At 35.6% G+C, this 14,296-nt stretch overlaps 1 protein-coding gene across 1 annotated transcript in view; it reads left to right on the top strand.

The window, feature by feature from the left end:
- The window catches only part of CADM2 (cell adhesion molecule 2), a 313,108-nt gene that overhangs the window by 150,090 nt on the left and 148,722 nt on the right, over positions 1 to 14,296 (top strand). The window contains exons 3-4 of the mRNA XM_063103440.1: positions 3,528 to 3,680; positions 6,065 to 6,202. Of these exons, the coding sequence (XP_062959510.1) occupies positions 3,528 to 3,680; positions 6,065 to 6,202 (291 nt within the window). The remainder of the gene's footprint in view (positions 1 to 3,527; positions 3,681 to 6,064; positions 6,203 to 14,296) is intronic.

Raw genomic sequence — 14,296 nt, 5'->3', positions numbered from 1 at the left:
TTTTTTCAATTTAGTTTTTCTTGTAGATTAATATGCAGTTGTAAGGAATAGCACAGAGAGATCTCATGTACCCTTTATCCAAGAAACAGCTTGAAAAGCTGTAAAACAGATCGCGGATTGGAAATTGACACTGATGTCGTCCAACAATCATTTTCCTTTCACTAGTTTTTTTTTTTTTTTTTTTTTTTCCTGACCAGTAAGGGGGTTGTAATCCTCGGCATTCCTTTCACTGGTTTTACATGTACTCATTTATGTGTATATATGTGTGTGTGTGTGCATGTATATATGTGTACTTATGTGTGAATGTGTTATGTTCCAGACAATGTTATTACATGTGTGGTTTCATGTATCCATCACCACTGTCAAGATACAAAAGAGTTCCATCACCACAAGGATCCCTTGTGCTGCCTTGTTAGAATCACACGGAGTCCCTCCTCTCCCCTACGCTCCCTGCTATCCCTAACCCTTGGAAACTACTACTCTGTGTCCATCTCTATAATTTTGTGATTTCAAAACATTATATAAATGGATTTGATCTTAATTTATTGATAGAGTTCTTTAAAAAAAAAATTCCAAGAGCAATAGGATGTTATTAGAAGTTTTTAGACAGGGGAGTAACATTATATTATATTATTGATTGATTGATTTAAATTTATTTTATGTATTGAATTGAAATTTATTATACATATTTTGGGGATTCAACATTGTAATATGTTGATCAAATCAATATTAATAGCATATATATTGTTACTAATTGTAATTATTCTTTATGTCCCTTGTCCAATAACTCCCCATCCCCCTCTCCCATCCTCCTCCCTCCTCTAATTACCCTAGATTTCTTCTCTCTTTCTGAAAGACTAATGGTTATTTTGTTGATTTGTTGCCTAGATGATCTGTCCAATACTGAGAGGTGTGATCATACCCCCTATATTATCATAGCGCAGATCCTTCTTCTGTCACTCTGAAATGGGCTTTGTGGAGAGAGACATCCTCTTCTTTTCTTTATCTCTGCTGGTGACTCTCCTTGTGTGAATGCACTCCAGTGGTTGGCAGACAATCTGTGTGATGGTTGTGGTGTCTAGCTGCTTTTGCAGCAGCCATGATTATTGTGGTAGCTGTATTGGGCTGCCCACATGGAGGTGATGTTTTTGGCATGTTCCTTGGTGCAGGTGCTGTGCCTGGTTGTGGGGTGTGTCTGGTCCCCGACTCCATGCCACGGGTCACTGGGAGGGCCCCGAGGTGCTGGTGTGGTGTCCCTGGTTGTGGGAGGGGGTCCAGCTCCATGCCCAGGGCCCTAGGGCGGGGCCCTGAGGTGCTGGCAGTGTGCCTGGATATGGGAATGGGGTTTGGTCACCTTCTCAATGCCTTAGATCCCCAGGCAGGCCCCAAGGTGCTGGCACAGTGTCCCTGATTGTGGGAGGGGGTTCCAGTCCCCGGTTCCAAGCCTCTGGTTCCCAGGCAGGCCCCAAGGCACTGGTGGTGTGCCTAGACCTGAACTAAATTTTTGTCCGTTGCTTACTTCAAAATGGGGGAACTTCCTGTGGGAACTAGTACTTGAGCTGTGTGGTTTAGCTAAATTGCTGCTTTGCTGCTGTTTCCCTAGGGAAGGCTTTTTGTGCAGCTTGAGGTTGACCTTATAGGTACTTCTAGCTCTCCAGAGACCCAGTGGATCTGGGTTGTATAGAAAATCTGATCTGGGCCAGAGTTTTTCCATCAAACTGCACCCCATGCAATTCTGCATTCCCAATCAGTCTCCTCTGAGTGGTCCTGCACTGACTGGGGGGCAGGTTGGCTGTCCTTGCTGTGTCCCAGTGTTCTCCCGGTGGGCCCATCTCCCCCACTGCCTGTGCTTCAAACACTTCCCATGGGACGGGCCCTGTGTTGGTCCCTTGTGATGACTCACTGGCCTCTGAATGGCTCCTCTTTTTCAGCTGTTCTGGCTCCTCACTCCTACATGGCTCCACAGGAAGCATATTAGTGGTCTTGCTGTCCTTGGGGCTGCCAAGGCCCTCTTTTCCCCTGCTGCCTCCAAGTAACTCCATCTGAAGGGTATAGCTGTGGCTTCTGCTGGCTCCTGCTCCATGTGCTCTGCAGATCCAGCATTAAAGCCACGTGGCCTGAAACACTCAGAGCAGTTTTTTCTTTCTCTCATTGTGGTTTCTTCTGCCTTCATGAACCCCATAGGTCTCTCCTCCTCTTCCCCTGAGCTCCAGAGGCCCCAGCTTGGCTGATATTTGAGAGAGAAAGAGAGCACATTCACATAAATTTTGCTACAATATATTGTTATAATTTTTTTTATTATTATTCATTATTGTTGTTAATCTCTTGCTGTGCCTAATTTATAAATTAAACTTTATCATAGGTTTGTACATATAGGAAAAAAATAGTATATATAGTTGGCCCTCTATCTGGGGGTTCTGTGGGTTAAGGAATTCTATAGCTCATGGGAAGAATATCACTTCTATGATGGGGCACTTTTTATAGAGGGATCCCCCACTGCCTCAGCTACTCAGTTGCCCACTGTCTCTATATAGGAAAGGGGAATCTCAGATCCAACCAGTGAAAGGGATGGCTTTTGCTAGCTGCTTTTTGTTAGTGAGGCTTCTACTTGCAGGTGTCCCAGTGTCTCCTGATGTTGCTGGGGGAACCACCATTCAATCAGAAATAAACCTGAATCCACTTAGGCCACTTTCTGTTGCTAGGGTGCGGCTGGGAAGAGCCAAGCCTGGGTCATGTTCTACTGTTGGTTGGGGAGCCACGGTGATGTTGTCAGGTCCTGGTGTCCCTAACCAGTCCTCCATCCTCTTTCTACCTTTCAGAGTACTCCGTCAGTTGCTTCTTTCTCAGTTCCAAATTTTATAGCTGTACTTAGTGGAGCACATAATGACAATGATAGTTAAACTTTTTAATGATTTTTTCCTAAAATGAGTCAAGGAGAGCATAATTCACCAAGATGCAAAGAGGGCTTCTGTGGAAACAAGTGTTCTGTGATAGGAAAAGTAATTTGAACCAAAGAACATATTAACATACAGTAACAGCAGAGGCACGGCCAATCAGGACAAATTTAAACGTCAGGTAGCTTACAGGTGCTTTTCAGCTGAATATCAGCTCAGGTTTAAATGAAGGCCTGCAACAATCATAGTTTCTTAGATTTATCTGTGTGTAGAAGTGAACCCATTCTGTTTACAGTTTTTCTTGGCACTGGCATTCCATGAAAAACTTTGTAGAGGAAAGCCATTTTTATCACCATCAACATCTACCTCATCCAAAGTATTGTACTAGATGCAATCATTTAATTAAAAAGTTATTTCTGAGGACATTGAGGAGCACCTAATTCTACTTTGATTTTTAAAAATCTGATAAAACATTTCAATATTTTAACTTCCTTTAAACTGTTTCAGGAAATAAGATTTAGATGTACAGTCAAAGAAAATGTTTATTGTACTTCTATTGTGTTAAAAATGTGTCATCTAACAGTACTGACTGTTTCTAATGTTATTCACATTTTCAATATCTTCTCTTTCCAGCTTTAAGGGACAATAGGATCGAGCTGGTTCGCGCTTCCTGGCATGAACTGAGTATCAGTGTCAGTGATGTGTCTCTCTCGGATGAAGGACAGTATACCTGTTCTTTATTTACAATGCCTGTCAAAACTTCCAAGGCCTATCTCACTGTTCTGGGTAAGTACAAGGGACTGGCAACATATAATCACAAAACCAGAAATGCGTACTGCTACAGCAACTTGATTCAGTAAAAAGATATATTTTGAACATTATATTAAGACATATGGTTTAATCCCTTCCCTGCTGCATTATAACAAAAGGCATTTAAAAATCATTTAGTCACCTTCCACATTTTAGAAATGGACAGAGGGAGGTACAAAGATTTATGTGACTGCCAGAAGGCACACGGCCATTTTGTTTCTTAGCCAGAAATAGACTCCAGCTCTCTTGATTCCCAATTAAATTTCTTTGAACTAAATCATCTATATAATGTGTATGATCTAATCCTTTTAAAAAGTGACAGAATAATGAGCATAATGAGTTCAACTTGTGCCCTAAAGTGGGCTTCTTCATTTTATCACAAGTCACCTCATGGGGGCCTTTCCTAATAACTTGTGGCTTTCAAATATGACCCCTTTGTGTATTTTAGTGCATTTAAATGACCCTGACATTTTCATGTGTGGTCTCTTCTTAAATTTATATTTTCGAGATTCCTAAATGAAGTACATAATGTCACTTGTGCATGCAGCTTGTAGCTTCTTTGTGCTTTTATTCTCTAAATATTGGGCCCTTTTCCCAAAGGTTAAAGTGACACCAAAAAGCAATACATTCATAGAGATTCTGAGGAAATAAAGTTGCTGCTCAGAGCTCTCTGCGATTCCACAGACGTCAGTGCCCCAATCAGCTGAAATTGCTGCAGTTCACTGAAACACACCTGTGTACTGAACAAGTTCGAGGAATCAGGGAATTTAAAGATTGATTTTTTTTTTTTTTTTCCCTAGCTTGCCTTCGTTTTTTAGATAGATAAAGGCACAATGTTGCATTTAACAGGGCTAGCACACGCTGTTCTTTTGGGTGGGAATATTAAAGTTAATCCAGCTAGTGAATTGGTTTTGTGCATAGGATATGAAATATGGTTTTTCACAAGTCCCACTGGGACTATTTCATAAAAATCTTACAAGTTTGCCATTACGGACAAAATATACCCACTAAAATGGAGTATTTCAGGATAACAACTGCCTAAGGCTAATGTATTGTTCTGTAGAGAGCCACCTTGAGACCCAGATAATAGATGACTGCTGAATTCAGTTTATTAAAAGGTGGTGTGACACAGATTTTAAAAAGTAAGAAAAAAGGTAAGATGAAGGTGAAGACAAAAAAATAAACAGGACAATGAGCCAGTTCATAGAAGTATGTTAATCTCTTATTTATCTTAGCTGTTCTTGTTGTTTTAATTTGTATTTCTCATATTAGTGTTTTACAACATTCTAACACTTTATTTTTCTCAAACTGAATTAAATAGTACAATAAGGAAGATTCCAGTCTGCTTTACTATTGAATAATTTTAGAAGAAATTTTAATAAACATTTACCAGGATAAGTGAATATTATTTCCCAGGAGTTATGTAATATTCTACTATTTAAATCACCCATGTACTATCTGTACATATTAGCTATATACTTATTCATTGGATGATTTGGACTACAAAAAGTAGTACTGATTAGCATTTAAAATAATACATATCATGCTTCACAAAGCTACAATTCTGTTTCCTGTATAATTGACATTGGAGACATATTCTAGAAGAATCAGAAAAGTCAGTATAGTTACAATTATTGATGAATCTCTTATTCTAAAATCCGTTTTCTTGAACAAAGTACACAGAAGATAATATTCTTTTTAAGCTTTGAGAATTATGAAATCAGGGAAAAAGGTACTGTTTTAGTTATATTATAATTTGCTAGGGAGTAAAGAAATGCGTTATGTGGATTTTATATCAGATTAATTTTTTAATTCTTAGTAATGGGCATGCAGGCCCAGCAAAAAGGATTGTCTATATTACTGAGAAATTATTGGATTATAATCTATACAATTATTTTATCTATTTTCTATCTTAATTACTTTCTCTTTCTATATATATTTTTTTCCCCCAATGCAATCTATCTTCTTAAATCCCTATACTGATAAATTTTAAGATATACTGAATGGTTGTTTTTAAGATTTGTGAAGAGTATTTTTGCAGGTAAAATTTTAAAATTTAATTCAAAAAGCTGCTTTGAACTATATTTTATTTTACATATTTAAATGCTTCCTGGATTTTTTATATCTATATGCTTTCTGGATAATACACATATACATATATCCACACGTACATATTACACATATGTATAGACACACATGTATATCTGAAACAGTTTATATTATTATATAGCAGTTTATTATTTTTGGTTGATGTTATTGTCAGTTAATTACCCAGTTTAGCTTCATGTGTGAAAATAATAGTCATAAGAACTAATCAATCCTTGAGATGTTCTCACTTTATTCATTTGCTTAAATTTCAGGTGTTCCTGAGAAGCCTCAAATTAGTGGATTTTCATCACCAGTTATGGAAGGAGACTTGATGCAGCTGACTTGTAAAACATCTGGTAGTAAACCTGCAGCTGATATAAGATGGTTCAAAAATGACAAAGAGATTAAAGGTAAGGAATGGGAAAAGTCCCCAAATCAAAATTAATATGCTAAAACCAGCACGACAAGTTGAAATAAGGGCATTTCACATTTTTTTCCTTCAAGCCACAGTATCTTTCTGATTAAGTGTAATTTGAACCAGATTTACTCATTAAAGTTAGGAAATTTTATAAGATCTAGTAATGTATTAATAAAATCTCCATGTGCTTCATTTTTCCCCTTTGTAAAACAGCTATAAATATATTCCTCAGGAAAGATGGAGAGAATAAATGAGTTAATACGTACAAAAACACATAGATTCATGCTTCACAATAGTAAGCACTAAGTACATTTTAGATATTATTTCAGAACTCATATAGTATTTATATTAGATATAGGCAGAGAAACTGAATGGATTATTTCTTCAACTTACTGGTTTCTGGAATTACAAAATTCTGAGAATAAAACCGGCTAAACATCAGTAATTCTCATTCCTCATAATTTTCACAAAAAGCAAAAAAAAAAAAAAAAAAAGTACTTGTATTAGTAAACATGCATAATAATTTAAACACTTCATATACCTAAATTTAAACACACTAATTCTTTTAGGGAGGAAATAAGTTTATAGGGGAGATGGCTCATATGATTAGTAGTTTTGGGGGGGGGGTTGTTTCTTTTTACCCATATGCAGATATCTTGGACCAGATGTCACATATAAATTATTCAAGAGTAAGAACTATTTACTATTGTTAAAACTTGTTTCCTATGACATAGTAATATGTATAATTCTCAGCATAATCTTCTATGAGACAGGCTTATGAAAACCATTCTGATTATTTTACCTTGTAATTCTAATATTTTATATCAGATTAATTTTTTAATTCTTAGTAATGGGCATGCAGGCCCAGCAAAAAGGATTGTCTATATTACTGAGAAATTATTGGATTATAATCTATACAATTATTTTATCTATTTTCTATCTTAATTACTTTCTCTTTCTATATATATTTTTTCCCCCAAACAGGGCTTTATCTATAATTTAAGCCTAATAACTACCTCTGTCTTAGAACCTCTAATAAATATGTGTTCTTGGTCCAAGTTTTGAGAAATACAAGCCTCAAGACAAATGCTATGCTAAATTAAACTTTCAGATTACTGTAGAACCTGATTCTTGTATTCTGCCCCTACTCAGTAACATCCATTCTAATTCTACCTCTAGGATACGTTTGTTTAGCATTTCTGGACTCGGTTAGATATTTCCTAAATGGGCTTTCCACACTGCTTCCAGAATTATCTTACTGCCGCAAGAATCTGATCCAGCTACTTTTCAGCTTAAGCACTTCTGATGGAAAGCCCTGAACCGCAGGATAAGTTTAAAGTCCACGTCTGTAGACTATAAGAATCTCCAGACAGTGAATTCTTATACATCAAATATGTCCTTTCCCCCCACCATTTATTTTAACTGTCGTAAAACATATCTAACATAAGAATTTCCATTTCAAACATTTTAAAACATATGATTGCATGGAATTAATTACTTTCACAATGCTGTGCAACTACTATCTCTATCCATTTCTAAAACTTTTTCGTCATCCTAAATATAGACTCTGTGCCCATTAAGCAATAACTTCTCGTTATTCCTGCCCCTCAATCCCCCCATTCCTGGTAACCTCTAATCTACTTCTTTCTCTAAAGTATTTTTTAATTTATTTTTTCTTAATTGACCCATGATAGTCATATAAACTTATGGAGTACAATATGATATTTGGGTACATTTATACAGTGTGCAATGATCATATCTCAGTATCTGGCATATCCACTACCTCAAACATTTGTCACCTCTTGTGTTGGGAACACTCAACATCCTCTCAACTAGCTTCTTGAAGTTATTTGTTGTCGACCGTAGTCTTTCTATACTGCTATAGAGCATTAAATCCTATTCTTCCTATCTCTCTACAGTTTTGTGTATACTGACCACCCTCTCCCCATCCTCTTCTCCCCCATCCCCTTTCTAGTCTCTAGTAACCACTATTCTACTCTGTACTTCTATGAGATCAACTTTTTCAGCTTCCATATATGAGTGAGAACATGTGTTATTTATCTTTCTGTGCCTGGCCTATTTCACTTAACATAATTTTCTCCAAGCTCATCCATGCTGCTGCAAATGGCAGAATTTTATTCTTTTATATGGCTGAGTAGTATTCCATTGTGTATATATACCCACATTTTCTTTATTCAACCATCCATTGATGGACATTTTAGTTAGTTCCAAATCTGTTGTGTAACAGTCTTGTTTTATACTAGAATGCACTTCTTAAATAAGCTCCCTTAATGAATCGCTATTTTATTATTTACATGTATCCCTTCCTTAATCCTGACATACTTAGTTAATTAGTTAGTTGGTTAGTTAGTTCTTCCAATTTTTTAGCATTTTATTTGTGTTCCAAGGGTTTGTCTCCCTTGTATCCTCAGGGAGGTTATAGACTCTAATATATTAAGTGCTTCATTAATATTGATTGATTGTTTTTAACATTGTAGCCTCATGAGAAACCCATAATGTACTCAAAGTTTTATCAAAGAATTGATTTTTGATATTGGCCTTTTCTTTGAATTTCAAACAGATTTGATCATTTGTTGGCGGTGGGGGGACAGGACAAATTTTTGTTCATATGTAAAAACAAAAAGTCTGATCATACAAACATTATATTTTAAAATTATCTGAATCAAGACTAGAATAAAAATGAAGACAAAAATCATAAGCAGAATCAGTATATGTTTCTGTACTGTATTGATAAATTGTGAAGCTTCCGTTTTGCTATGTTCTCCAATGCATGGCTATTTATGGAGCATTTACTATCCCTACATTTGCATTCATTTATATAGCTTTTTCTTTGTTTATAAATCTTTTGCATGTTTACATAGTTTGTCTTTCCAACCAGGTGGTGAATTTCTGAGTGGTTTAAACTTTATTTTTATAAGTGTGCATGTAAATAACATGAGCACAGTAGTCTATACAGCATGAACATTCATTGTGGTTGCTGTCTTTTGGATATGCTAAGTGAAATTTCACTGTATAGTCCTTTTAGCAAACACTCCTCACTGAAAGAAGTGCTCCATTTTTATCCTGCACAGTCTTATCATTTTAGAGATGACAATTTGACTTCCTATTACCATTTAACTATTTTTACTATAATATCACTTGACACTTTTTAAAAAGACAATCCCTAGTGTAAAGCAATGGGAAAAGATAGACTAATCAAATCCTATTAGATTCAATTCAGTACAAGATTGTTAAAGTGCCTCACAGTTTCACAATCTCCTATAGTGCATGAGCGAAGATCCACTTGAAGAAACTAAGAACCTTGACCTGAGATGTGCAAGATTTCTTTGGGGTTATAAAACAAGTAATAAAGAGTATTTTCCTACAAAGAGGAATGCATATACAAATCTTTATCTTTTCTCTATCACTATCTTATAATATATGAATTTTATTTCTAAGTTTCTACATGAAATTTGCTTGAAAGTACTAGCTGATCACATTTTTGTGTCCAGGATATTTCCATACTAGATTATAGAGCAGTGGTTCTCAAAGTTAAGCAGGCATCATCATCACATACAGGGCTTGTTGAATCCCAGATCACAGGGCCCTGACCCAGATTTCCTGGTTGAGTAGATCCAGGGTAGAGCTTGAGAATAAGCATTTTTAGCAAGGTATTAAATGTGTGAGCAATGGTTATGCACCTGTTTGGAGATGATATTGGTATAGAAAACATGAAATGAGGAGTATCAGTAATCTGTATATAAGTCCTGCCTCTGTCTCTTAGCTTTATTTTTCTCATCTGCTAAATGAGCATAAAATGCTTGCCTCAAAGTGCTGTTGCAAGGATTCTGTATGAACGAACATGTATAAGGTGTTTTCAGAGTATAAGAAATCACTGAATACATTTTAGATATTATTATCATCATTATTATTACTCTTTTCAGCAGTGATTGATGAGTACCAATCCCTGAATTAGTCCTAGACATATGAACAAATAAAACGAAAATATTCCTTTAAGGCATTCACAATTGGGGAATGGACAAATAAACACAAGGTCTAACAGGCACAGATATATCATTATATATCTATATCTATATCTATCTATCTATCTATCTATCTATCTATCTATCTATCTATCTATCTATCTATCTAATGGTTACAGTTTTAGTGCAACAGAAGCAGAGATCAGTCCTACTTTGTGAGAGAGGTGAAGGTTCAGTAGTTCATTGATGAATGCAGGCACTCAGTAAATATCTGTTTATTGAATAAATGGGTCTTACACAAGGAGTTAATTCATCATATGGGTTGGGGATAAAAGTAGGTGGTAGGCTATTCTGAAGAAAGGAACTTTATATATCTATGCAGAGTAACAGCATGAGATTGTTTGAAGTAACTCCGAAACTTTATGTAATAGAGGTATGAGAGGTAAATAAGAAGGCAGGGTTCAGATACATCATAGAAGATTTTTTATTCCATATTAAGGTGTTTGGAATAGGCAATGGTGAGACTTGTTCTTTTCTATGAGCTTTAAACAGTAAAATGAAGCAATCACAGTTTTATCTCATTCTGAGGTTTTTTCCCTCAGTTACTCTGACTCAAAATCTCTTTGGCGCCTCTGGGCTGCTCTGCATCCAAAACCACAGGTGGTTTTACTGCAGCCTTAATCTTCTACGTAGGGAGAAAGTCTGAATATCTCCCATTTAGTGTGAGAAACGATGTGCATGGCCTTTCTAAATCTGTCAGCTCCCCAAGAGCTCACGCTTACTTTAAACTTTTCATTCCATGTATAAGTTTAGCAATTTAAAGTTTTGGGATTTAGTATTATAAAATCTTGAGATTTTCTTTCCCAGCTAATTAGCTTTTACATTTATATGTTAGGCAATAACCCTCAATGACCATACCCTTGTATAAACATTTACCCTTGAGTGCAGGAAGGAATTGTGAATATGATGTGGTATTGCTGCCTTGATTATGTTACCTTGTATTACAAAAGGAGTTTTGCAGATATAACTATGTGTCCCTTTTAAGTTCATCAAAGGGACATTATCAAGGCTGAGCCTGACATAAAGTGGTGAAGTCTTTAAAAAAGGATAGAGTCAGAGAGACATTATCTTCCTGGGAGAAACCAAACGGCTGTGTTGTGAACTGTTTATGGGGGCCATGTGGCAAAGAACTGTGGGTGACCTCCAGGAGCTGAAAGTAGCCCCTGGGTGATAGCTAGTGAGGAAATGCTGAACTCAGACAAATAGCCTCAAGGAAATAAATTTGCTAACAACCAATGAGCTTGAAGAGGATCCTAAAACTCAAATGGGAACTGGAGCCCCGGACAACACCTTGATTTAGCCCAGTGACTCTGAGCAGAGGACCAGGATACATCCTACCTGATTCCTAACCCACAGAAACTATGAGATAATAAATGTTGCTTTAAGCCACTAAGCTTGTGGTAATTTGTTACACAGCAATAACAAGAAACTGAGATCTAGAGAAGCAGAATGATTTCTCATGGTCACGCATCTGACAAAGACTGGGCTTGAATGTTCTTATTCTAAGACCCAGCGCTTGGTTTAGGGAGAAGTCTGAAGGGTGAAAGAGTAGTTAAGAGTCATTTCAAGCATGAGCTAAAAAGGTCCTAAACTAAAGGATGACAATGAAATTTTTTACAAAGGGATGGATTGAAAAGAGAAGATAAATTTCAGGTGAACTTGGTGAATGATCCCAAGAGATGAAACAAAAACAAGGGTCAAGAACTATACAATATGGGTGCCTGAGTGACAGATAATGAATGTTCGCTCATTAGATATAAAAAGGGGATTAGGAAAAATTAGTTTATTCACAAAATGACAATGTGTTTTTTCTTTAAAATATTGAGGTTGAAGTAATCATATAGATCACAAAGATTATGCTCAGTAGTCTTTCATAATTATGATTCGGAAAGAGATTTTGATCTTATGATCTGTCATACCATAAACAAGGGAAATTATAAGTTTTATTCTTTAAAATAGTCATTGCTCTTCATGTGTGCAGCATACTTTGAACAGAACTACTCTCAGCATGTCCTTTCTGAGAATTATGTTATGTAATAACCTGCATATCCAACGAAGCCTAACACTGTGGTGAGTTATTGAAGTTTGCCAGTACCTAATAGCATTGCTGTTATTCTACAAGTGTTATTTAGTTATTGCATATTGTGCATTTAAAAATGTTTGGCCATCGAGCTTGAGTTGACTTTAGCTATGTTTCCCTGTGTGAACAGGTTTTTGTCATTACTTTAATGTAAATCAAAGACGGTGCCACAGCTAATTTTCAAGTTGGCTAAATATAGCATAGTTTTACTGTAAGCTACTTAGTAAATATAATTTGTCAGCAGTTGGAAAGATGAGAGTGAATTTCTAAATGATGTGTTTCTGAAAATGTGACCCACCATTAGACCACTTGAATTATAATCACCTCAAGTGGTAGTTTAAAAAATGCAGATTTCTTGTCTCAAAGCAGACTTACTAAATCAGAATTCCTGGGTGTTGGCCTAAAAATCCTAATATTTCTCAAGTACCTCCTGTGATCCTATCCTCAATAAAGTTTCAGAATCCATAGGATTAAAGACTAGTAAGCACAGTATTAATGGGTATTCAGGAAAGAAAGGAGGGAGTCCCTAAACTACTAAGTTTAGAAATGATTCTTAACATTCTATGTACCTTTTAAGTCTGTTCTTAGAGGAAGATTCTCTCAAATGGAATCAAAATGTACTTTGGTGTTTTAACATTTCTGAGAGTTATGATAAAAATTTCTTTAACTTATCTTAGCAATTAAGATATTGCTTCGCAATGTCTTTGCAATATTCTCTGGCCACAAATTCTTTTTTATTTATTATTTATTTGTTTCTTTTTTTGTTTGTTTTGCATTGAACTATGTGGAATCTACTTTGAGAAATGTTAAATTATGTATTTAATTTATATACTCTATTTGGCATGGCAAAACTAGTTTTGATCTAATGACTCATTTAACATCAGTCGTACAAAACCTTAATTTGAGTTAGTAAAATATTAACATGTAAACCAGAGATTGTGAATTCTCTGAAGCTAAATGTAAAAGACAATAAGGAGATATTTGTGTACCTCAAGTTTAAAAGCCCTGCATCATGTATGATAAGAATTAATTCAAAGTATTATTATTTAAACTTACAGTATACACCAAAAACTCTATTACTTTTGTGTTCTTTTGCTTACATTTACCACTTTGAAAGTTTTCTTGAAATTTAAATCTAGACCATGCTGGGTACTATATTAAATGAGGAAAGGAAATAGCATTAATACTACCTACATGTGGCATGTGTGTGTGTGCATGTGTGCACATGTGTGTGCTTGCAACTTGGCTGTGAAATGCATTACCTCAAGACTCTGCAGGCAACACTATGAAGTACATAAGTCATGCTACAGAAAGATACAACAATTGTTCCATGTGAGTAGTACAAGTGGTTGATGAGGGCAAAGATTAATAACCAAAAATCTTGGAGAACCTCTCTTATTAAAAAAAAAAAAAACAGGTTTATTGAGATATAATTTACCAAAAAGAATACATATATTTAAAGTGCACAACTTGGTAAGCTTTGGCAAATGTATATAGTGGTGAAACCGTCACCACCATCAAGATAATGAACATGTTCATCATCCCTAAAAGTTTATTCGAATTGTTTATAATCACTTTCTTCTGACCTTGTCTTCTCATCCTCCAACTCATTCCTAGGAAACTGTTGTTCTGCTTTATGTCATTATAGATTAGTTTGCATTTTCTGCAATTTTATATAAATTAAATAATATTGTACATACTCTTTTTTTTTCTGGTTTCTCTCCACATAAATATTTTAAAACTCGTCCATGTTGTCATATTTATATAGTTTATTTCCTTTTACTGCTGAGTAGTATTATATTGCATAGTATAGGCACCATAATTTGTTTATTTGTTTATCTGGTGATAGACATTTGGGTTGTTTACAGTTTGGAACTATTCTAATAAAGAGGCTGTGAACATTTGTGTATAAGTCTTTTTATGTCCACGTGCTTTCATTTCTCTTGGGTAAACTCCTAGGAGT

Source organism: Cynocephalus volans, chromosome 1 (genome assembly GCF_027409185.1).
Source record: "Cynocephalus volans isolate mCynVol1 chromosome 1, mCynVol1.pri, whole genome shotgun sequence".
NCBI lineage: Eukaryota > Metazoa > Chordata > Mammalia > Dermoptera > Cynocephalidae > Cynocephalus > Cynocephalus volans.
Note: the sequence above shows the minus strand (reverse complement) of the source record. Positions and strands in the feature narration are given on the sequence as shown.